Raw genomic sequence first — 22,935 nt, forward strand, 5'->3', positions numbered from 1 at the left:
GTATTTCTCCATAAAATGCATAAATGTACACACAATAACACAATAACATTCAGTCATCAGAACTAATGTGAACACACACGCTAAATGTGACAACATAGAACACACTTTGACCTCTAACTAGGTCATCTAAACCGGTTAAGGTTCTAAACCAATATAAACCAGTTTAGGTTGTGGCTTTACATGTTTGTTTGTTTGTTTGCATTTTGTGAGGGTTCCACATGTCTTGGGTGAAGTCATGTGATCCTCTGTTGATCTGACGTCATTTCAGTCATTACACTGGTAGTAGTATAATTAATGAAACATGTTAATTAAACATGTTAATTAAACATGTTAATCACCTCGTTTCTTCCACTGGAAGTAGATGAATCCAGACAGGAACAAGACCAGACCCAGAACCAGACCTGATGCTCCCATGGCCACCTTGTTCTTCACTGACTCTGGCATGGAGTCATCTGACAATACAAATATAGTATCACATCATATCATATCATATCATATCATATCATATCATATCATATTATATCATAGTATTACAGTAGATTTAAACACCTTGTTCTTCACAGACTCTGACTTGGAGTCATCTGACAATAAGCTACAACAAGCAAACACAATAAACAATAAACAGACGACACAGTCATTGTGAGTCTGTTCAGTAATAATGCGTCCAACCCTATTGGTCCAGTCCTTGAGGAGTTTGTCACCTGATGTGACATGTCCTTCTTAGAGCTAAAAACATCCAAAACAAAGGATATGATGATAGATTTTAGAAGACATGAATCAACCTTTTACTATGATGATTATAAACCAGGCTGTGGAATGTGCAGAAAGTATCTTGGGACAGAGTCATAGACTCAGAACTGTGAGGCAGTTTGTAAAAAAGAACATCAGCGCTTGTTCTGTCTTAGAAAACTGTCTTGTTTTCACATTGATAAAACCATGATGACTCTTTGATCTGTTTTTATCAAATCAATCTGGTCTTTGATGTGTTTTTATCAAATCAATCTGGTCTTTGATCTGTTTTTATCAAATCAATCTGGTCTTTGATCTGTTTTTATCAAATCAATCTGGTCTTTGATCTGTTTTTATCAAATCAATCTGGTCTTTGATGTGTTTTTATCAAATCAATCTGGTATTTTATGTGTTTTTATCAAATCAATCTGGTCTTTGATCTGTTTTTATCAAATCAATCTGGTCTTTGATCTGCTTTGATCAAATCAATCTGGTCTTTTATCTGTTTTTATCAAATCAATCTGGTCTTTTATCTGTCTTTCATCTGTTTTTATCAAATCAATCTGGTCTTTGATCTGCTTTTATCAAATCAATCTGGTCTTTTATGTGTTTTTATCAAATCAATCTGGTCTTTTATCTGTTTTTATCAAATCAATCTGGTCTTTAATCTGCTTTTATCAAATCAATAAGCTCATAGCGCGACACCGAGTGCCGCGCTATGAGCTTGTAGATCTGCTATTTTTGAAAAGTCTTGAACATTTGTTCGAATGTTTGAATGTAATTTTTAAGTAATTTTTTTTTTTCTGGAACAGCATATTTTGATGGGGATCAGTGGCCCAAAAAATTCAATTTGGGGGTCCTTGACAAGAAAATGTTTGAGCCCCACTGATATATTTTTTCAGAAAAATTAAGACATATGTTGAGAGACATTTTACAGTACATGACAAACATATATATTAAAAGATTTGCACAAATGTTCACGACATTTCAAAAATAGCAGATCTACAAGCTCATAGTGCGGTCTCCTACCGGACACATTAGCATCTTTCCACCGGTAATCAAATTATTGTCTCAGGAATGAGACAACAACTAAATAATCTCCATGAATTCAAGGCTTCATGGGGTGTTTTGCTCGGTGCTGCACTATGAGCTTTTATATCTGCTATTTTGACAGTAGATTACACTAGATTACAGTAACTGACCCCAGTCCATCTTGATAGGCGCGGTCAGGCTGGGATGTTCCACCATGCATGTGATCTTCTCTCCTGATCTGTAATACACACACACACACACACACACACACACACACACACACACACACACACACACACACACACACACACACACACACACACACACACACACACACACACACACACACACACACACACACACAGGTAGTACCAGTAGAGGTGTCTATTAGTTGTGTATTTCTGTGTATAGGTGTCTGTTAGGTGTGTACCTGGGTGTGTACTCCAGGTAGGAGTGGTACTGGTAGTACCAGTCTCCATCAGACAGCTCATCAGTAGAGGAGAGACCAGAGGTGAAAGGTTCTTGACCTATCCACCAGGTCACCAGGATCACTTTAGGATAGAAGTCGTAGCTGCTGCACCTCAGCATGTGAGTGTGTTCACCACGACGAGGGGGAGTCTCTGACTTCAGTCTCACTTTGGGCTCCACTCCTAAAAAAGATGATGATGATGATTATTATTATTATTATATTTATTATTATATACCAGTCATAGGAACATGTCATTATCATTAATAATTGTATATCATCCAAATGCGATCCAAATGATCCAGAAAGCCGCAACACACTAGGTCTTCAACCAGCCAAAATGTTAACGTTTCCCGGCTCTCCCCCGTTCTCCTCTCCCTCCATTGGCTCCCACTTGCTGCCCTCACAGAGCACAAAACACTGATCTTTTATTTTATTTTTATATATATCATTTTTATCGCTCGATTTTTTATTCCCTCACTTGCCTAGGGAGCCCAGGGCCGAGCTCATGCCTTGTTCAATGCATGAGAGCCAACTGACCTTCTTGTCACCTGACAGGGGGGAGTTTCCCTGGTTGGACGTAGTGCGTGGAAGGAACACGTTATTCCAACCAGTTCCCTTCCCCTCCATCAGGCGCCCCGGCTGACCAGGGGGAGGCAGTATAGTGACCAGGATTACTACATGTCTTTGTGAGGGTATTAACTACCCTAGGAGACACGGGGAGAACATGCAAACTCCACAGAGAATAGGCCCTTTTGCCAACCCCACCTAGGATATGGGCGCTGGTGACGCGGAGGACGAGACACGCCCACAGTGTCCCCGGTGGGAATCGAACCTAGGACCTTCTAGCTGTGAGGCGACAAAACACTGATCTTGGCCTACAAAGCAACCAAAAGTATGACACCCCCATATCTTCAAGCCTGATCCAACCCTACAACCCCTCCTGTTCACTTTGAATCTTCTCTATAACACCCTGGACAACGCACCACACGTCCTAGACTCTTCTCCCTTCTCTAAAACACCCAGGACAACGCTCCATGCATCCTAGACTCTTCTCCCTTCTATAAAACACCATGGACAACGCTCCATGCATCCTAGACTCTTCCCCCTTCTCTAAAACACCCTGGACAACGCTCCATGCATCCTAGACTCTTCCCCCTTCTCTAAGGGCGGTTTCTCACTGGATCCGTTTGAATCGAAGCGTTCCCCAGTACGCTTGGCTGGCCAGCATTCACACTGCCCAAGATCCAATCGCATCAGAGAACACTTGCATGTATACCCCCGATCCTATAGGTGGCGGCATGCACATAGTGTTTCTTCTGTGGACACAGACGTCATCAACTATGCGACAATGTTTGTGGTCGTCGCGCAGAAATATAGGCTGGAGAGCTATGCTGGGGAGGGGAGGCGATCTATGTAAGTGCACGGTCTTTGGGGAGCCTCGCCCCGAAGCGGGGAGAACGCACTGAGCGCTCAACACAGTGAGCGCACAGAAGTCAAGCCACAGACTTCTGTGTTGTTGACGGACAACGGATGTACGCTTATGAGAAACAACACAAATAAAACCTGGTGAAACACTTGTGTGCATTAGCGCAAGATGAGGATACAGGAAACATTCAGTCTAAATGTCCAATTTGCTAACCTTCACAACTACTAATACTTTTGTATTTGAAACTTTAAATTTCTCTAAATATTATAAACTTTCACGACAGCTTAAGTACAAAAATATATCATTTATGAAAAGGCAACTATAGCCTATACAGTGAAGTCCGACTGAATGACTGAAACCTTGTATTGTGAATTGTACTTCCATGTACTGTTTCTCATGTCTCATGTCTAAATAAAGTACATCAATCCAACGTCTTTTCTTTTTTGACTCTCTTGGTGTGGGGATTATCTGGCACATGTATGCATCATGAATGAAACGGCTATAGTCCTTGGGAAACTATAAACCTACGTAGGCCTACATCTAAATGAGTTACCATATTTACTTACAAATTTCAAATTACAAAGCCTTATAAGCTATATATTTCTGGGATGCATAGTAGCTGAAACTCCACAAGATACCCACAAGATATACTATATGCGCTGCTCGCGCACCTGAAATGCGCGATGGAGACCCGCCAATGTTTCATGACTGATAGACATGAAAGAAGGCCCTTCACAGCTAATAGAGAATTTTTAATTTTAAGAATCGGTTCAGAATTGAATGAGTAAAATTGTTAGAAAGGCTCCCATAATATAAGTTGATTATTATTTCAATTGTTATGTTCCACCTTAAGAGTAATATGCACCAGCCCACCTTAACACACTCTAATGTGTGAGGGGGCCGTGATTTTGCCATAACTTCTTTCATTTTTTAAAAATATATATTTTTAATGTTTATTTTATTTGAAAGTGGAGTATCCCTTTAAGTGCGCAATGCATTCTGGGGCGTTTTCATTCATTCAGTAGCACCGGCTAGAAGAGCAGTGTTTTTGTTGGCTGTTTTTGTCGAGTTTATATACCGTCACCTATTCCAAATAGCGGGCCACTTCCGTCTAATGGTACGCTTGCTTTCACATTGCAGCGTACCGTACCCGAAAACGCATGATCCGGATCCGAAACTGCCTCCGGAGGTGGTTTCGGGAACGGAACGGTTAGCCGTTTCGCGGGTCGATTCGCTACATTCACACTAGCCAAGCGGTCTGGAGCGCGCACCCGGGACCTGAGTGTGAAACGGCTCTAAAACACCTTGGTCAACGCTCCACAAGTCTTAAACTCTTCTCCCTTCTGGCTCCCAAACGGTGGAACAAACTCTCCATTGCAGTTAGAGCTGCAGACTCACTCCCAATCTACCAGCATAATCTGAAGAGTGTAGCACTAGACCTAGCATTGATGACCTTGCAGGCTTATGCAAAGGTTAAAATGTAATTTAGATATCATGTTATGTAGACAGATGCCAGGTTCATTGTAGACCTGGCATCCTATAGTTTGGATAGTTTCAATGTACAGATATTTTTTTTGTTTGATATTATACTGTTTAGACTGATGATAGGTTCTTGGTTTACCTATGATCCTAGATTACTATTTCTATGCATTTGATGTATTACCTTGTGTTTTCCTTACTTACTGTAAATCACTCTGGATTAAGAGCGTCTGATAAATGCCTACATTGCAATTGTAAGTGTCAGTGTTTGGCTACCAGATGGCACCAGATAATAACATTTCATAGAGTACTGTAGATTCTACAATAGTCTACAGTTTTCTACAAAGTAGAATGCAGTTATATAATATAATTTAAACATATTGAATAATTCATAGTTACACAGTGCTTTACATAAACAAAAATAAACCATTAAATATCATTTAATGAAAATAGTTCAAATGAACTAGAGTAGAAACAAACAAAACAATATATAAATACACATAATCCTGTAGAATATTACTAAAGTGATTAAAAACATACAAAACAAACTAGGAAAGACAATAATTAAAATATAAAATCAGGTGGTGAAATGAAGTGTATAGAGGTGTGTTTTAGCCTGCATGGTTCTTTTTAAAGTTAATTTAAAAACATTAATCCTGGTGTCTCTGTTTTAGGCAGGTCATTATATGAGGGTGAAAACACTCAGAAATAGATCTATATGTTTCATTTATACTCGGTGTACGATGGTGACACCACATGTTGTGAGCTTGTAGATCTGCTATTTCCACTGCGTGACAGCATGTTAGGATAGAGTATAAATCAGGCTTAAAGGAGTAATTCACCCCAAAAATTACTTATTTTCTATCAATTACACCCCATGAAGCATTGAATTCATGGAGATTTTTTTGTTTTTGTCTGGTGAACTACTCCTTTAAGTGTTTAAGAGGATCTGAAATGTTTCTCAGCAGATTAAGTAATGTTTTATAATCATTATCAGATCAATATTAACACCATTAATCATCACTGAATAGAATCATGTGATTTCATGTTATAGTTTATGAGGTGATGAGTGTTGAGTGCTGCTCTGAGATCAGCTCACCTCTCTTGTTCAGAACAGAAGAGTAGTCGATCTCAATGTTGTGTTTGCAGAATGTCTCTCGTAGTGATCTCCTATAAGCCAGTGCTCCAGGATCTTTATTGAGGCGCTCTGCGTTCTTCACACCAAACTCAGTGTATCCAACCCACTGATCTACTCTACTGTCCCACCTGCGGTACTCATCACCATCGAAATGATATGACTGTATGTACTGTATGTCCTTCAGCTCACTGGAGTTAAACACACAGCGGGAAGCCACATAGAACATATATCCATCTGGAAATAGACAATGAAAAATGTCATTAATGTTCAGTTATATTATCATCTGTATAATATCAACTCTAGGCTAACTGCCCCCTATCGGCCAAATGGTCTGTCTGTCTGTCTGTCTGTCTGTCTGTCTGTCTGTCTGTCTGTCTGTCTGTCTGTCTGTCTGTCTGTCTGTCTGATAACCCTTTTGATCTACCTAGGACTTGTAGATCTGCTATTTTCAAACATTTTAGTACTTTTACTTTTTGTACTTTAAGTAAATTTTGATGCCAATACTTTTGTACTTCTACTCAAGTACATTATGAATTCCGGACTTTTACTTGTAACAGAGTACTTCTAGATTGCAGCATTGATACTTTTACTTAAGTAAAACATTTTACAGTACATTTTACAGTACTTTCCCCACCACTGACTCTAGTCAGCAAACAAGGTAAATAGTCACATAAGTAGAGAGTGGAGAGGACAATGTAGAGCCTCAAAGAAACTATAGGATACCAGGTCAATCATTATAACAATCAGCTGAGTTATATTAAACAAATAAAGGTCATTATTGTCTCCGCCGGAGGTGGAGAGTATGTTTTCGCTTCGTCCCGCCGTGTGTTAGCATGGCCCCTAGCCAAGCTAACATTGGTCAAGCTCCACGTGACACGTGTCAATATGTTGACACCAATGCCTTTGATTGGCTAGAGGGACGCATGATGAAATAAAATCCTATAAATAGGTGTGTCACTTCAAAAGGCCATTTATGCCTTTTAGTAGGGGGTACTAAGCACAAAAAATGGCCAAATCGTTACGCGGCGGATAAAAGCATGAAATTTGATACAGATGTCCCTTGGGTCATCCTAAAACATCCTAGAAGGGGTGCCCAAAAAAATCTCAAACAGGAAGTGAGTTATGGACAAAATTCAAGATGACCACCTAAACTGTTGACCGTTGACTCAAAAGACACCAAAAGAATCTCCAAAAAGCATAAAATTTGGCACATATGTCCCTTGGGTCATCCTAAGACATCCTAGAAGGGGTGCCCAAAGGAATCTGAAACAGGAAGTGAGTTATGGAATAAATTGAAAATGGCCGCCTAGTGTTGTCGATTGACTCAAAAGACAACTAAAGAATCTCATAAAAGCATACAATTTGGCACACACATGTCCTTTTGGTCATCCTAAGACATCCTAGAAGGGGTGCCCAAAAAAATCTTAAGCAGGAACTGAGTTATTGACAAAATTGAAAATGGCCGCCTACAGTGTTATCCATTGACTCAAAAGACAACTAAAGAATCTCATAAAAGCATACAATTTGGCATACATGTCCCTTGGGTCATCCTAAGACATCCTAGAAGGGGTGCCTGAAATTATCTGAAACAGGAAGTGAGTTATTGACTAAATTGAAAATGGCCGTGTACAGTGTTGACAGACGATGCAAAAGACACTCATAAAAAATAATCTCATATAAAAGCATGAAATTTGGTACAAATGTCCCTTGGGTGATTTGAATGCATCCTAAGGGGTGCCAAAAAAAGTTTTAATAGTCTCTCAATGGAAAACACTCCTCCCACACGGGCTGCACTGCTACAATATTCAAATCGAGCAGCCAATCTGGCATTTGGTCCAGAAGCCTGAAAGCTATGCAATCTCTACCATCTCCTGACAAATATGGATGGATTAAAGTCGCTGATTCGTGGACACCTTTATGGACACTCTTGCCAGAGGCTGCTTAAGTTTGTAGAGAACTCAAGTGTGGCTGCAAAGCTGAGCCCTTCTGTTCGAGAAAGTGTAGATGCCGGGATGCTGGGTTACCTTGCAGAGCATTATGCCAATGTGCTGGTAATTGCGAAATGGCACACATGAATACATGTACTAGTTACTAAACACTAATCACAAAAAACAGTAATGATCAAGAAGAAAATACATGAGAAGATAGAGTGTAAAACAAGCAAGAAGATGTAGAGTGCAAAATAAATAAGATGCAGAGAGTAAAATAAGAATATGCAGAGTAAGATAAGATGCAGAGTAAAATAAATAAGAATATGCAGAGAGTTAGATAAATAAAGAAAATTCAAAGAATACAATAAAAAAATTATGCAGAAAGTTAAATGAATAAGTGATGCAGAAATACAATAAAAAATAAGTAGACTACAAAAATAAGTAGACTACAAAATACGGCAGGTTATGCACTGCATAACCTGTCGTATTGAGTCTGCATAATATGCAGACTGCCATGGTCAACTGTTTAAACAGCCATTTAGAATTTCTTCAACATGGTCCCTTCCTAAAAAGTTTAATAAACAAGCAAATAAATAACCTCTTCTAGGAAGAAGCACTCAATGTACGTACCAAATTATACACTTTAATGACGTCCCTTTATGTTTTCTTTTGTGTCAACTGCTTTAGGCGGTCACTTCCTGTTTAAAACCTTTTTGGGCACCCCTTGTAGGATGCGTTCAGATCACCCAAGGGACATTTGTACCACATTTCATGCTTTTATGAGATTCTTTAGGTATCTTGCATCATCTTTCAACACTGTAGGCGGCCATTTTCAATTTAGTCAATAACTCACTTCCTGTTTCAGATTATTTTGGGCACCCCTTCTAGGATGTGTTAGGATGACCCAAGGGACATATGTGCCAAATTGTATGCTTTTTGGAGATTCTATAGGCTTTTTGAGTCAATCGCCAGCACTGTAGGCGGCCATTTTCAATTTAGTCAATAACTCACTTCCTGTTGAAGACCTTTTTGGGCACCCCTTCTAGGATGTCTTAGGATGACCCAAGGGACATGTGTGACACATTTTATACTTTTTGGAGATTCTTTAGTTGTCTTTTGAGTCAATCGACAACACTAGGCGGCCATTTTCAATTTGGTCAATAACTCACTTCCTGTTTCAGAATTTTTTGGGCACCCCTTCTAGGATGTCTTAGGATGACCCAAGGGACATGTGTGCCACATTTTATGCTTTTTGGAGATTATTTTGGTGTCTTTTGAGTCAACGGTCAACAGTTTAGGTGGCCATTTTGGATTTTGTCCATAACTCACTTCCTGTTTAAGATTTTTTTGGGCACCCCTTCTAGGATGTTTTAGGATGACCCAAGGGACATCTGTATCAAATTTCATGCTTTTATCCGCCGCGTAACGATTTTTCACTTAGTACCCCCTACTATTTTGAAGTGAGGTAAGACAGGATCAATCAGTCTTGATTGGAACAGTACCTTCCAGTACAAATCACCCGTCCGTGCGTGTGTGTGTCCCTCTGAGAACACCTAACATTGGTCAAGCAAAGGCCAAAAGCTAAGAAAGCATACTCATCTACAACAGTAACACAAAAGAGGACTATAGAGTTGAATTGATCCCACAACAAGGCCGAAGTCTTAATACTGTAACAATTGGCCACCTTGATCAAATACATTATGTAGCACTAGAGAAAACTGACATAGATCAAACACACCAATCAACTGCTGAAACTGTTCAAGACAATGAAGATGAAGAAGACAGACAAGCATTTGAACAAACCAGTCAATTACGAGGACTCCGCCGAGGACTGGCGGAGACTTGTGCTCCGAGGAGCACATTTTGTAGTTTATACTGTAATTAAAGCCTGTATTACAAACCTAAACGAAAACACTAAACTGTTGCTTTATACTTTATCAAATAAACCATCATTCAATTCAAATAATTGAATGAGTGCATTGACTTCTGGGGGGTCCCCAGATGATTAGCTTAATAGGTAACATTGTTTTGTCACTCGACAGGAAACAAACCAACATACAGTATAAGTGGATACAGGGTATCTGCACATTTATAAAGTGACAATTTAATGACTTTTAAGACCTTTTTAATAGCAAATTGGCCAAATTGGCAAGTTAATAAGAAAGAGGCAAATGCTGTGAAAATAACAGATCTACAAGCTCACAAAAATATGATTATTTTGGGGGGTCTCCAGTTCAAATAGGATTATTTTGGGGGGTCCCACCCAGTTAAAATAGGATTATTATTTTAAAACCACCCTCCCCCAAGGTGATAGGCCACACCCACAGCCTCAAACCCCCCCCCCCCCCCCCCAGATGATAGGCCCCGCCCATTCCTAGCGATGGCAGATCTACAAGCTTAGCTTGTAGATCTGTTATTTTTGACGCCCAAAGCTTCAAACCACGCCCTCAAGCTCATAGGCCAAGCCCACAGCTTCAACCCCCCCCCCTCTGTAACATTAAACAATTAATTAAAATCCGGAATTCAAAATGTACTTGAGTAAAAGTACAAAAGTTTTTGCTTCAAAATGTACTTAAAGTACCAAAAGTAAAAGTGCTCATTATACAAAATGTCCCATTTCAAGTTTTGAAATGTATACAAATATTTTGAAAATAGCAGATCTACAAGCTCACAATGCATCAAATCGTGATTAGTGACCCATTGTGAGCTTGTAGATCGGCTATTTTCAAATGGCCTATAGGGCTGAAGTGGTTACTGTATGTTTTGTAATAATAATCAAAATCTACAAAGTAACTAGTAACTAAAGTTTTCAAATAATTGTAGTGGAGTAAAAGTAGGCCTACAATATTTGCCTCTGAGATATAATGGAGTAGAAGTAAAAGTATTGGAAATTGGAAATACTCGAGTAAAGTACAAATGCCTCAAAATTGTACTTAAATACTGTACTTGAGTACATGTACTTAGTTACTCACCTCTGTAATTTAATTCATGAATCACAGGACCATAGCCTATGCCTCCTACAGACTACGTTACTTAACAGGTCAAACTTAGACCATAGATATGCAGGAGTCGGTAGCTTTTATCTTTGTAAAAGGTGTGAATGGGGCAGCCAATGTATCACTGTGGTAACATTATCGGAGCAGAATTTTTATTTCTGGTGAATCTCTTCCAGGAGTTTGAGCAGCTAGACGGGGCAGGATCTTTACTGACCGGGCAGCTGCCCCACTTGCCCTCATGACGCAACGCCCCTGATCTGCCCCATCGGCCAAATATGTCACTACATTAAGTCTAAAATAGGTTCAGGATGTGAAATCTGGCATTGAAATGTTTTTAATGTATATTGAATATCTTAAATACAATGAGATTGAGTTACCAGTTAAGTTTTGTTTCTCTATGTTCTCTATATTGGATTTCCACATGTTTCATAATTATGTCTTTTAATTGAAAATCCAAATAAATAAATTAAAGTGTATCAGATACTCTCAGTGGTCATTGGTCATGGGCCGCGGTAACACGCCGTCCCACCAGTCTTTTGAGCAGGAGCACGCACACACACATGCATCGATTAAAACAACCCTTAAGTTCACACCTCAACAAAGGCTGCCAACTGCCGGGTGTCACACCAGGTGAATTAACATAGGAATGAGCCTAGATGCATATCAATTGTCCATTGTGTGACCTAGAGTGTAGGTGTTAAGCCACGTGCGCGTGACCTCTTTAAAATAGTGTCCCACCAGAGATAGATTCACCAAATCAACACTGGATACACTTCCTCGGTTTTTGGATGGTATACACTTTAAAAAAAAAATCTGCACGGTATACTACGTATATAGTGTAACACGGTAGAACACACCACTGCATCTACATAGTTGTACCATCTATACACCTCACCTACAGCTCAGGCTGTACAGAGAAGATACTAATGTATAGATTTGTAAAAATAAATAAATAAATAAAGCACCTTGAGCACATATTCATGTTTACTAGAAATACATATTATTTAGAAAATATTTCACCATAAATTCTTAATATACATGTTTAAACATTTTCATTAATGTTAAATATATTCAACCGTTTTAGTTAATAACTATTGTGTTCATAGTATTCATGTACCTTTCACTGGTGGTTTCTTCAAGGCAGTGAGAATGGTGTCCAGGTTGAGTTTGCAGAGCGCCTGCTGATTCAAAGCTCTTCCATAAGATCCTGCACCGTAGGTCATATGATCTACAAACGGAGGCTGAGGCTCCACCGCCTTCCCTTTGTTGAAGTCTGCGTACATCATCACTTCACCATCCAGTGCGTACATGTGCTCTTTATATGGGTCTTTGACTGTGTCTGAACAGCCAGTGAGTTGAATGTCCTCATGGAACACTGGGAATAAAACAAAGATGAAATTAAATTCAACAACAAACTTCTTCACAGTGACAATAACACATAATCATCATGTTAAACAATCATGTTTGCAGAGGTAGAAAAAGTACTCAAATACTTAAGTAAAAGTATCTGTAAAATTTAGAAGTACTCTGTTATAAGTAAAAGTCCGGAATTAAAAATTTACTTGAGTAAAAGTACAAAAGTATTGCTATAAAAATGTATTTAAAGTACCAAAAGTAGAATTATTAAAATGTTTGGAAGTAGCAGATCTACAAGCTCACAACGCGTTGCGATGCGACACGTTTTGAGCTTGTAGATCGGCTATTTTCAAATAGCCTAGGTATAAAATAGGGCTAAAATGGTTAATGTGTTTTTTGTTATACAAATGTTAAAATGTAGGCCTATACAGTATCTGCAAAGTAACTGGTAACTAAAGTTTTCAAATAATTGTAGTGGAGTAAAAGTACAATATTTTCCTGTGAGATGTAGTGGAGAAATAATAATAATAATGAATTGCATTTATATGGCGCTTTTCTAAGTACTCAAACTTACTCAAAGCGCTTTACAATGGTTCATTCATTCATACAGGGGGGGGCATTGGGAGGTAGTAGAAGTAAAAGTAATGGAAATTGGAAATACTCCAGTAAAGCTAAAGTACAAGTACCTCACAATTGTACTTGAGTAAATGTAATTAGTTACTTTACACCACTGCATGTTTGGTTCTTATATGAAGTGAAAGGTTGGATATTAAAAGTAACTTCCTGTCAAACGTTTTATTCACTGAAACAGATTCAAATGTTTTTTATTTTTTATTATGAAAGTAATTCATACGGAATGATTTATTTAATGATGTCACAACAACAGCTCCTATATCTGTTTTAATGTTTATGTATTTGGACCAACATTCAAGATCCAATACTGTATATACAGGTAGTAAAAGGAGTGTGTGTGTGTGTGTGTGTGTGTGTGTGTGTGTGTGTGTGTGTGTGTGTGTGTGTGTGTGTGTGTGTGTGTGTGTGTGTGTGTGTGTGTGTGTGTGTGTGTGTGTGTGTGTGCGCTTGTGTGTGTCATTTGTTTGTATTGTGCATTGTTCATATTTGTTTTTATATAATAACAGTAGATATAAATGTATATATTATATAATAACATAAATATAATGTACTTACTTCCTGGGATCGCTTTGACATGAAGTACAGAGGAGAGGATGAGGAGGGTGGCTGTAATCTTCATCATCACTGATCAAAACTGAACTGAATTTAATAGATGAGAATAAACACAATAAACAGATGAGAATAAACAGATCAGAATAAACAGATCAGAATAAACAGAGCAGAATAAACAGAGCAGAATAAACAGATGAGAATAAAAAGATGAGAATAAACAGATGAGAATAAACAGATGAGAATAAACAGATCAGAATAAACAGATGTTTACTGAAAGAGAAGTTCTGGAGTCTGAAAGAGAATGAAGGAGGACTCGTTCTCTAGTTCAGAGGAATCAGCCAATCAGATTAAAGATATGATGTTACATCATCTGTTTCCAAGAAGACGACAGTCTGGATTATTGCACATATGAAGAGTATATAGCTGCTGCCTATGCACCTTATGTCTCCTCATGTACATACTGTACCGTATGCACCTTATGTCTCCTCATATAAATGCTGTACCTTATGCACCATATGTCTAACCTCATATACATACTGTACCTTATGCACCTTATACCTATGCACCTTATGTCTCCTCATGTACGTGATGTACCTTATGATCCTTATGTCTAACCTCATGTACATACTGTACCTTATTCACCTTATGTCTTCTCAAGTACATAATGTACCTTATGCACCTTATGTCTAACCTCATGTGCATACTCTATGTAAATATCTTTGTTTAATTCATCCTTTATTCTCTCCTTAACCCCCCCCCCCCCCACCCGTCTTCTTTTCTTTCTATTTGTGAAAATAACTAAAGCAATGGAGCTGCAAAAAAAAAAAAAAAAAAGACAGACAGACAGAAAGAAAGAAAGAAAGAAAGAAAGGGGGAAAACTTGAATCAGAAAGTAAAATATCTGGTCACTTAAGAAGAGAAAACCAAAATAAAATGCTTGAGCACTCCACTGGTCTACTCTGCACATATGTATTATTATGCAGGGTGACAAGGGGGTGTGGTCTCTGAAGACCATATTCACACGGCGGCCATTTTGCTATTAAGTTAATGAAATGGCACCCCGCTTCTTCAATGCAAAATGCAAAAATGGCCGCCATGTGAATATGTTCTATTATTTCCAATTCCATAGTTTAAAATAATACCAGTCAGAGTTCCATAGCTTTGTCTCCCCCCCCCTCCCCACCTCCCCCTCCAACAAAATCTTGCCCCCCCTACTGACAGAGGCTAAAATCGCGCGTGTGTGTGTGTGCGTGTGTGCGTGCGTGCGTGCGTGCGTGCGTGCGTGCGTGCGTGCGTGCGTGCGTGCGTGCGTGCGTGTTTGTTCAGCGTCACTGGTAAAATGCTGATCGTGTTCAATAAGCATCATTCCAAGCCTCATTACATCTCACTGCTGAAGCCATCAAATGTCTTTAAAAACACACTGGTCATGTGATCAAAGTGTGTGTGTGTGTGTGTGTGTGTGTGTGTGTGTGTGTGTGTGTGTGTGTGTGTGCACACTGTGTGTGTGTGTGTGTGTGTGTGTGTGTGTGTGTGTGTGTGTGTGTGTGTGTGTGTGTGTGTGTGTGTGTGTGTGTGTGTGTGTGTGTGTGTGCGTGTGTGTGTGTGTGTGTATGGTGTCATTTGTTTGTATTGTGTATCGTTCATGTGTGGTTTATAACAGTAGATATACATATATATATTATATAATAACATAAATATAATGTACTTACTTTGTGGGATCGCTTTGACATGAAGCACAGAAGAGAGGATGAGGAGGGTGGCTGTAATCTTTATCATCACTGATTAAAACTGAATTGAATTTAATAGATGGGAATAAACAGATGAGAATAAACAGATGAGAATAAACAGATGAGAATAAACAGATCAGAATAAACAGATGTTTACTGAAGGAGAAGTTCTGGAGTCTGAAAGAGAATGAAGGAGGTCTCGTTCTTTAGTTCAGATGAATCAGCCAATCAGATTAAAGATATGATGTTACATCATCTGTTTCTGGAAAGAGGACAGTCTGGATTATTGCACATATCATGAACAGTATAGCTGCTGCTGATTCACCTTATGTCTCCTCATATACATACTGTACCTTATGCACCTTATGTCTAACCTCATGTACATACTGTATGTAAATATCTTTGTTTAATTCATCTTTTATTCTCTCCTTGCCCCTCCCCCATCTTCTTTTCTTTCTCTTTCTGAAAATAACTAAAATGATGGAGCTGTACAAAAAATAATTTCACCCACTTCTTTACACCTTTAACCTGTGATGTGACAATAAAGATGATTCTGATTCTGTGACATCTTGGAGCGAAAGGTAGCCTGGGATCAAATACCGTTTTCAGGTTTCTGGTCCGGTCTGGAGTGGAAATAACTTTATGTCATCAGGCGGCCGGAACCCACGACCAGAACCTCCAGCGCTGTGCGCCTTCAAAATGATTCCTCTAGTTTAAAACTTGTTTAGTTTGGTATAATCGTATCGTTTCTTTTGGTATAATAATGGTTTGGTATGTTCATCTTTTATTCTAACTCGTAGCGCGACTAGCGAGACTAAACGAACTGATTCACATTATGTGGGGAACAAAAACAATGTGACACAAACCGGAACCAACCACCGGAACAACATTGTTTTTTTTCCCCTTTTTTCTAAACCGGATCACAGGGCTCAGTTTAAGAATGAATACCAGGCTTTCCTCCAACCTGCTCATCAGAAGCAGTTAGGGGTTCAGTGCCTTGCTCAAGGACACTTCAACATGAAGCCAGGAGGAGTCAGGAATCAAACCGGGAACCTCTGTAAACTGAACTCACAGACGCTCCTCTTTAGTTAGTTAGTTAAAGTTTATTTCGGTCAATACAACCATACACCCATATGGCATTTCATACAATTAACGAAAAAAACAATTACAAACAAAAACAAAGCAGAACAAAACTGCTTGACCGAAAAGGCGTAGGCTGAAGCTAATAGCTTATAGCGCCTACCCTTCTTGCATTGAATAATATATTAAAACAGAAAATCATTTTTTTTTTATTATACTCAAACATTGAAAAAGAAAATATTCCTTTGCTATATAAATCAAAATATATATATACATAAATATATATATATATAATATTTCCAAGCTATACAAAACAGAAAATCAATCACATATCAATCATTGATAATACTTCTATTCTTCAAATAATTGCTTAATCAACAATTCCACATCACTATATTTACTATTACAGCGTATATCATTATCCTATCATATTATATTATTATATTTCATTATCATTTTAATTTTATACATTTTCTTAAATTTGCCAATAGAGCTACATATTTTTAAATCATTTTCACATTTATTCCATATTTGAATTGCTTTTGCTGAGACACATTGTTTTTTTATATTTGTTCTGGCCTTCGTTACCTTTAGCATATTTGCTCCCCTTAACCAATACCTGGTTTCTTTAGCTTCAAACAGCCCCTGAATGCAGATCGGGAGCTGATTATTGTGCGCCTTGTATGCTATTAGCACCGTTTTTAAGTGAACTAGATCTTCGAATTTTAGGGTATTTAATTTGATAAAAAGTTTATTAGTTGGTTCATAGTAATCAGTTCTATTTATTATTCTTATAGCTCTCTTCTGTAATATAAATATTGGGTTTGTGTTAGTTTTATATGTGTTCCCCCATATTTCCACACAATAAGTAATATATGGAACTATTAAAGAACAATATAGTATATACAGTGTCTTCTGATTCAAAATATGTTTGGTTTTATATAATATTGCAATAATTTTAGACATTTTTATTTTTACATTATCTATATGAGATTTCCAGTTTAATCTGCTATCAATTATTACACCCAAGAATTTATTTTCATATACTCTTTCTATCTCGACCTCATTAATTTTTAATTTTAGTTTACAATTTATTTTCCTTGTGCCAAATATCATAAATTTAGTTTTATTTATATTCAGGGATAATTTATTTATATCGAACCACTTCTTTAGTGTTTTCAACTCTACCTCTACCGCATTCAGGAGCTGCTCCAAGTTCTCCCCAGAACAATACAGATTAGTATCATCTGCAAAAATAACATATTTCAATAGGGTAGACACTTTACAGATATCATTTATGTATAAAATAAACAACTTTGGGCCAAGTACAGAACCCTGCGGGACCCCGTATGTTACCCTTGCTAACTCAGATTTTATATTATTTAACTGAACATATTGATTACGATCAGCAAGGTAACTCTTTAACCATGAGTGGGCTATCCCTCTAACACCATATCTCTCCATTTTATCTAATAACAAGCTGTGGTCTAATGTGTCAAATGCTTTTTTAAGATAAATAAACACCCCTACAGTATATTTTCCGTCTTCTATTGCTGTTGTAATTTCTTCCACCATTTCCGTCACAGCCATCGAGGTGGACCTGTTTGATCTAAAACCATATTGGTGGTTGCTAAGAAGGTTGTTTTTTTCAATGAATTGATCCAATCTTTTGACAAATAGTTTTTCTATTATTTTTGAAAATTGTGAAAGCAGAGATATGGGTCTGTAGTTGGAGAATTGATGTCTATTACCACTTTTGAAAATCGGAATTACTTTTGCAGTCTTCATTTTAGTTGGGAAAATACCTGTTAAAAATGATTGGTTACAAATATATGTTAATGGTTTTGCTATATTTTCTATTATATTTTTAACTAGTGACATATCTATCTCGTTTGAGTCGGCTGATTTTTTTTCCTTAAATTGTTTTACTATTTCAAGTATTTCTGTTACCTCAACCCCTCTAATAAAAATAGAATTAAGATTCCGGGGAACAATACCCTCCAACCCATCCCTGTCTCTTGGTTCCACTATCTCGTTTGCAAGATTCTTACCAACATTTGCGAAATACTGATTAAATTCATTTACTATTTCCCTTGGATTATTTATAGTTATATTATTATTGTTTACATAGTAGTTTGGATATTCTGCTTTTGATGTACTCTTTCTTATTATGCTGTTTAATACCCTCCATGTCCCTTGTATGTTGGTTCTATGCTGATCCAATAATTTATGATAATACTCTTTCTTATTAGATCTTATAATATTTATTAGTTTATTTTTATATGTTTTATATCTAATTTCTGTATCCTTTGTTCTATTTTTTAAAAAAGTTTTATATAATAAATTCTTCTTTTTACATGCATTTTCTAGTCCCCTGGTGATCCATGGTTTGCTCACATCCTTGTGTTTATTAGTCTGTTTTCTGACTGGACAATTTTTATCATAAAGTGTAATTAATGTGTTTAAAAAGGCATCATATGCTTTATTTGGATTTGCGTCTGCATAGACCTCCTCCCAGTTCTGTTTGCTAAGGTCCACTTTGAGGGCTGCAACGGCCTTCGGTGTTTTAAGTCTATACATTATGCAGTTGTCATCGCTGAATTGCCTCTGGCTCTTGAGACAGTGTTGAAGGATTGCAAAAACAGGAAGATGGTCAGTTATATCATTTATGAGTAGTCCACTTATTATTTTGGTGTCAATGTAATTTGTGAATATATTATCTATCAGAGTAGCTGTGTCTATTGTAATCCTACTGGGCTTTATGATCAAAGGAAAGAGACTATTGCTATACATATTATTAATGAAATCTGACATTTTTTTATTTCCTTGTGCTTTTAAAAGATCAATATTAAAATCTCCACAAGCTACTTGAATCTTATTATTATTACAATTACCAAGCATGGCCACTAGTTTGCTATTAAATGTGTCCAGACAAGTACCTGGACACCTATAAACACAACTAATTATTATATTTTTCGCCTTCTCAGCTTTAATTTCAATTGTTAGGCATTCTAACATATTATCTATACTTTGTGTCTTACATTTAACAATATTGCATTGCAGAGATGTATCTACATAAATAGCAACTCCTCCTCCTGTTTTATTAGTCCTGTTAGATGTAAACAGCTCATATCCTTCCAGGTCCATCTCATATCCTTTCTTACTATTAAGCCAGGTCTCTGATATTGCAATCACGCTGAATTTATTAAATTTATTAAGGTATGCTTTGATTTTACTAAAGCTACTGTAGAGGCTTCTGCCATTAAAATGTATAATTGATAACGCGCCTTCCATTTTAATATTACTTATAAATTGCTCATCGGTGTAGTACTCGCAGTTGATATCTAGATTATTATACAAATGGCTATCAGGGTCCACATCGTTTTCAATCCCATATAATTTATGTTCAGTGAGGTCAAAAGTTTCGTAATTTATGTTTTCATACCTGCGATATAAACTATGCACATTTTCATCCCCACAATACATGTTCCTTTTTATAAAGTCCTCATCCTCTATATCTCCAAATGGAAATGAATAATCCTTATCAAAGTCTGTCATTTGTTATCGAGTCTGTCCATTCGGATGTTTCCCAGACAGCGTATATGCATACTCTCCCACACACCGACACACACACCGACACACACACACACGCACACACACGCACCCACACACACACGCGCCCACACACACACACGCTCTCAACCACCGACTCATACACTCAAATGTCCGCTGAAGAACCTCCAAAGTTGAAAAACAAAAACAAAAGAACATGCAGTCGCCATGCATAAAAATACAAAACCATATAATATACATGCACGTTTCTGTCCGACTAGAGCTCATGCAGTAAACCATATTATCCGGAAAAGTTAAGCAAAAAATAATCCTTATTCTGTCTCCATTGATTATAATTGGAGCCTTCCGACAACATGCTGTCCATGCAAAATAATAGTCATCCATGCATAAGCAAACATACTCCATGCAAAAAACAATAGAAAAAATAGATCGGAAATATTCCATGCAGAAAAAGGGTTATCCATGCATCTTAAGGGAAAATACTCCACGCAAAAATAAGCAAAAATACTCAGGCAATATTCCATGCAGAAACGAAATCTATCCTTGCACAAGAAAAAATATTCCACGCAAAAACCATGAGCAAAAACAAGCAGAAAGTACTCCATGCAAAAATAAAGTGTATCCATGCCCTTTGATTTTTCGATTGAAAAAATACTATAAATAATAATATTCCATGCCATTTGTATCTTCAATGGAGCCGAAATAATCCATGCATTAGAAAACAAAAAGCTTAGTTGTGCCATGCCTTCTGCATCTTTAGGTCGCAGAGAGAACCAAATGAAAAAACAAAAATATAAGATACTCATCATGGTCGCAATTGGGTTTTATCCATAATTTCGTGATATGTAAAAAGTGTCAGTTCCTTACTTATATTGCTCCAGATCTTTGAGATCTCTTACCGTAACCACCTTGGATGTTTCGGGAGATGATCCGTTCAACTTTATAAGAACTCTGCAGTTTCTGGTCCATGTTGCTTGAATCTTGCTCTGCTTCTTTAGGTAGCGGGCCTCTCGGGCAATATCGGCGTTTTTCTTGGTGAGATGGTCGTTTATGTAGACATTGGTCCCCTTCAGTTTATTTCCCTGTCGCAGTAGATCATTCTTGTGTTTGCGATTCACAAAACGGACAACTATAGCAGGTTTGACTGTGCTATCTTTCCGAGGAAGTGTATGACAGGCCGAGATACTGTCTCTCTGGATCTTCATTTGTCTTCCTTCAAAGAATTGAACAATTTGGCTTTCCAGCGATAATTGCTCTTCTTTTGGAATGTCCTCACCTTCATTCACTCCTGCGACGAGAGATGCTGTTCTTGCATAGGTTCGATGCTTTGTTTCCAAGCCACTTATGATGAGGTCTTCCATTCTTGAATATTGTTCCAGGTCATCGATTCTTCTTTCGAGTCCATCGATTTTTTGGTCCTTTTCCATCATCATGTTCTTTAGCTGTTTAACCTCATCCACGAGCCCCATCAGTGTACCTACTTTTTTGGACACATTGGCCAGCTCCTCTGACATGAAGTCAAGAGATTTTCGGATCTCCTCCATGTCATCCGAACCTTCATTCGGAGCAGGAATATTAGATCGTCCTCTCCCGCTCCTGGACATTTTCTCTTCTTTTTGTCCTTCTTTAGCTCTTTTTCAATTTACAAAAAAACTTCACAATAAACTTGTCAGTTTTCTGTTTTTAGCCTATTTCTCTCCAGTCCGTGTGAACCGCAGCAGAAACGGCGTGTGACGCGTGTGACGTCACTCCATTACCAAATCAGTGTCTTTTTTTTTTATTACAGGTGCAGCAATCTAATCCAAGCCTCATTACATCTCACTGATGAAACCATCACGTCATGTGATCAAAGTGTTACTTCAGAGGGGTGTGTGTGTGTGTGTGTGTGTGTGTGTGTGTGTGTGTGTGTGTGTGTGTGTGTGTGTGTGTGTGTGTGTGTGTGTGTGTGTGTGTGTTCAGTGTCGCTGGTAAAATGCTGCTCATGTTCATTAAACATCAATTCAAGCCTCATTACATCTCACTGCTGAAACCATCAAATGTCTTTAAAAACACACTGGTCATGTGATCATATAGTGTCACATGAGAGGTGTGTGTGTGTGTGTGTGTGTGTGTGTGTGTGTGTGTGTGTGTGTGTGTGTGTGTGTGTGTGTGTGTGTGTGTGTGTGTGTGTGTGTGTGTGTGTGTGTGTGTGTGTGTGTGTGGTTGAACTCACCACTGAGGCTTCTGACTGGAAACTCAAACTTGAATTTCACTTCCTGTTTCACCCAGCAGCCAATCACAATTATTATTTTATTAAACATCACCAGTTACTAGAGACACATGTTGATGTCAACAACCTGACAGACTGTACATTATTATGTATTCATGTATTGTTTGTTTGTTTTATTTGACTCTTGTTGGTAATGTCAACGTGTTCCTCATGTCAATATGGACACTTTAAATCTAATTTAAAAGTTGACAGACAGACATTTTACCAATTTATTTATGTCCAAAAAAGGGAAATTGCATACAAGGACACAAATCGTCGCCTTGCTAAACTAATGGCCTAAGTCATTTCTGAGCGGTGCAACCGCTCCTATAAGAGGGTTTAGGACCCATCCGTGGTGAAAGTTTTTCTTTCCGTCGTGAAAATGTGTCTTTCGCTGTGACGCCATGCTGTGGAAAACACGCCCATAGGCTAAGCTTTGCAGGACGTGCTGTGATTGGCTAGCGAGACACATGATGAAATTAACTTCAAACTTCGCAGACGCACTGTGATTGGCTAGCGAGACGCATGATGAAATTAATAATAATGTAAAAAATGTAAGCACGTCA

General features: G+C 37.9%; 1 protein-coding gene across 1 annotated transcript; it reads right to left on the reverse strand.

Moving 5' to 3' along the window:
• Positions 1 to 330: 330 nt before the first annotated feature.
• On the reverse strand, positions 331 to 15,629 carry LOC308089116 (H-2 class II histocompatibility antigen, E-S beta chain-like; the record flags this gene model as incomplete). The annotated part of the gene is made up of 7 exons (XM_080433686.1): positions 15,451 to 15,629; positions 13,745 to 13,828; positions 12,318 to 12,575; positions 6,235 to 6,507; positions 2,192 to 2,411; positions 1,932 to 1,999; positions 331 to 452 (listed from the first exon to the last, which is right to left on the reverse strand). Exons 2-7 carry the CDS (start codon positions 13,809 to 13,811, stop codon positions 331 to 333), a joined length of 1,008 nt encoding a protein of 335 aa, XP_080289812.1. The 5' UTR covers positions 13,812 to 13,828; positions 15,451 to 15,629.
• Between the last annotated feature and the right edge of the window lie 7,306 nt (positions 15,630 to 22,935).

Source organism: Gymnoscopelus braueri (genome assembly GCF_963280865.1).
Source record: "Gymnoscopelus braueri genome assembly, chromosome: 7".
NCBI classification, from domain to species: Eukaryota; Metazoa; Chordata; class Actinopteri; order Myctophiformes; family Myctophidae; genus Gymnoscopelus; species Gymnoscopelus braueri.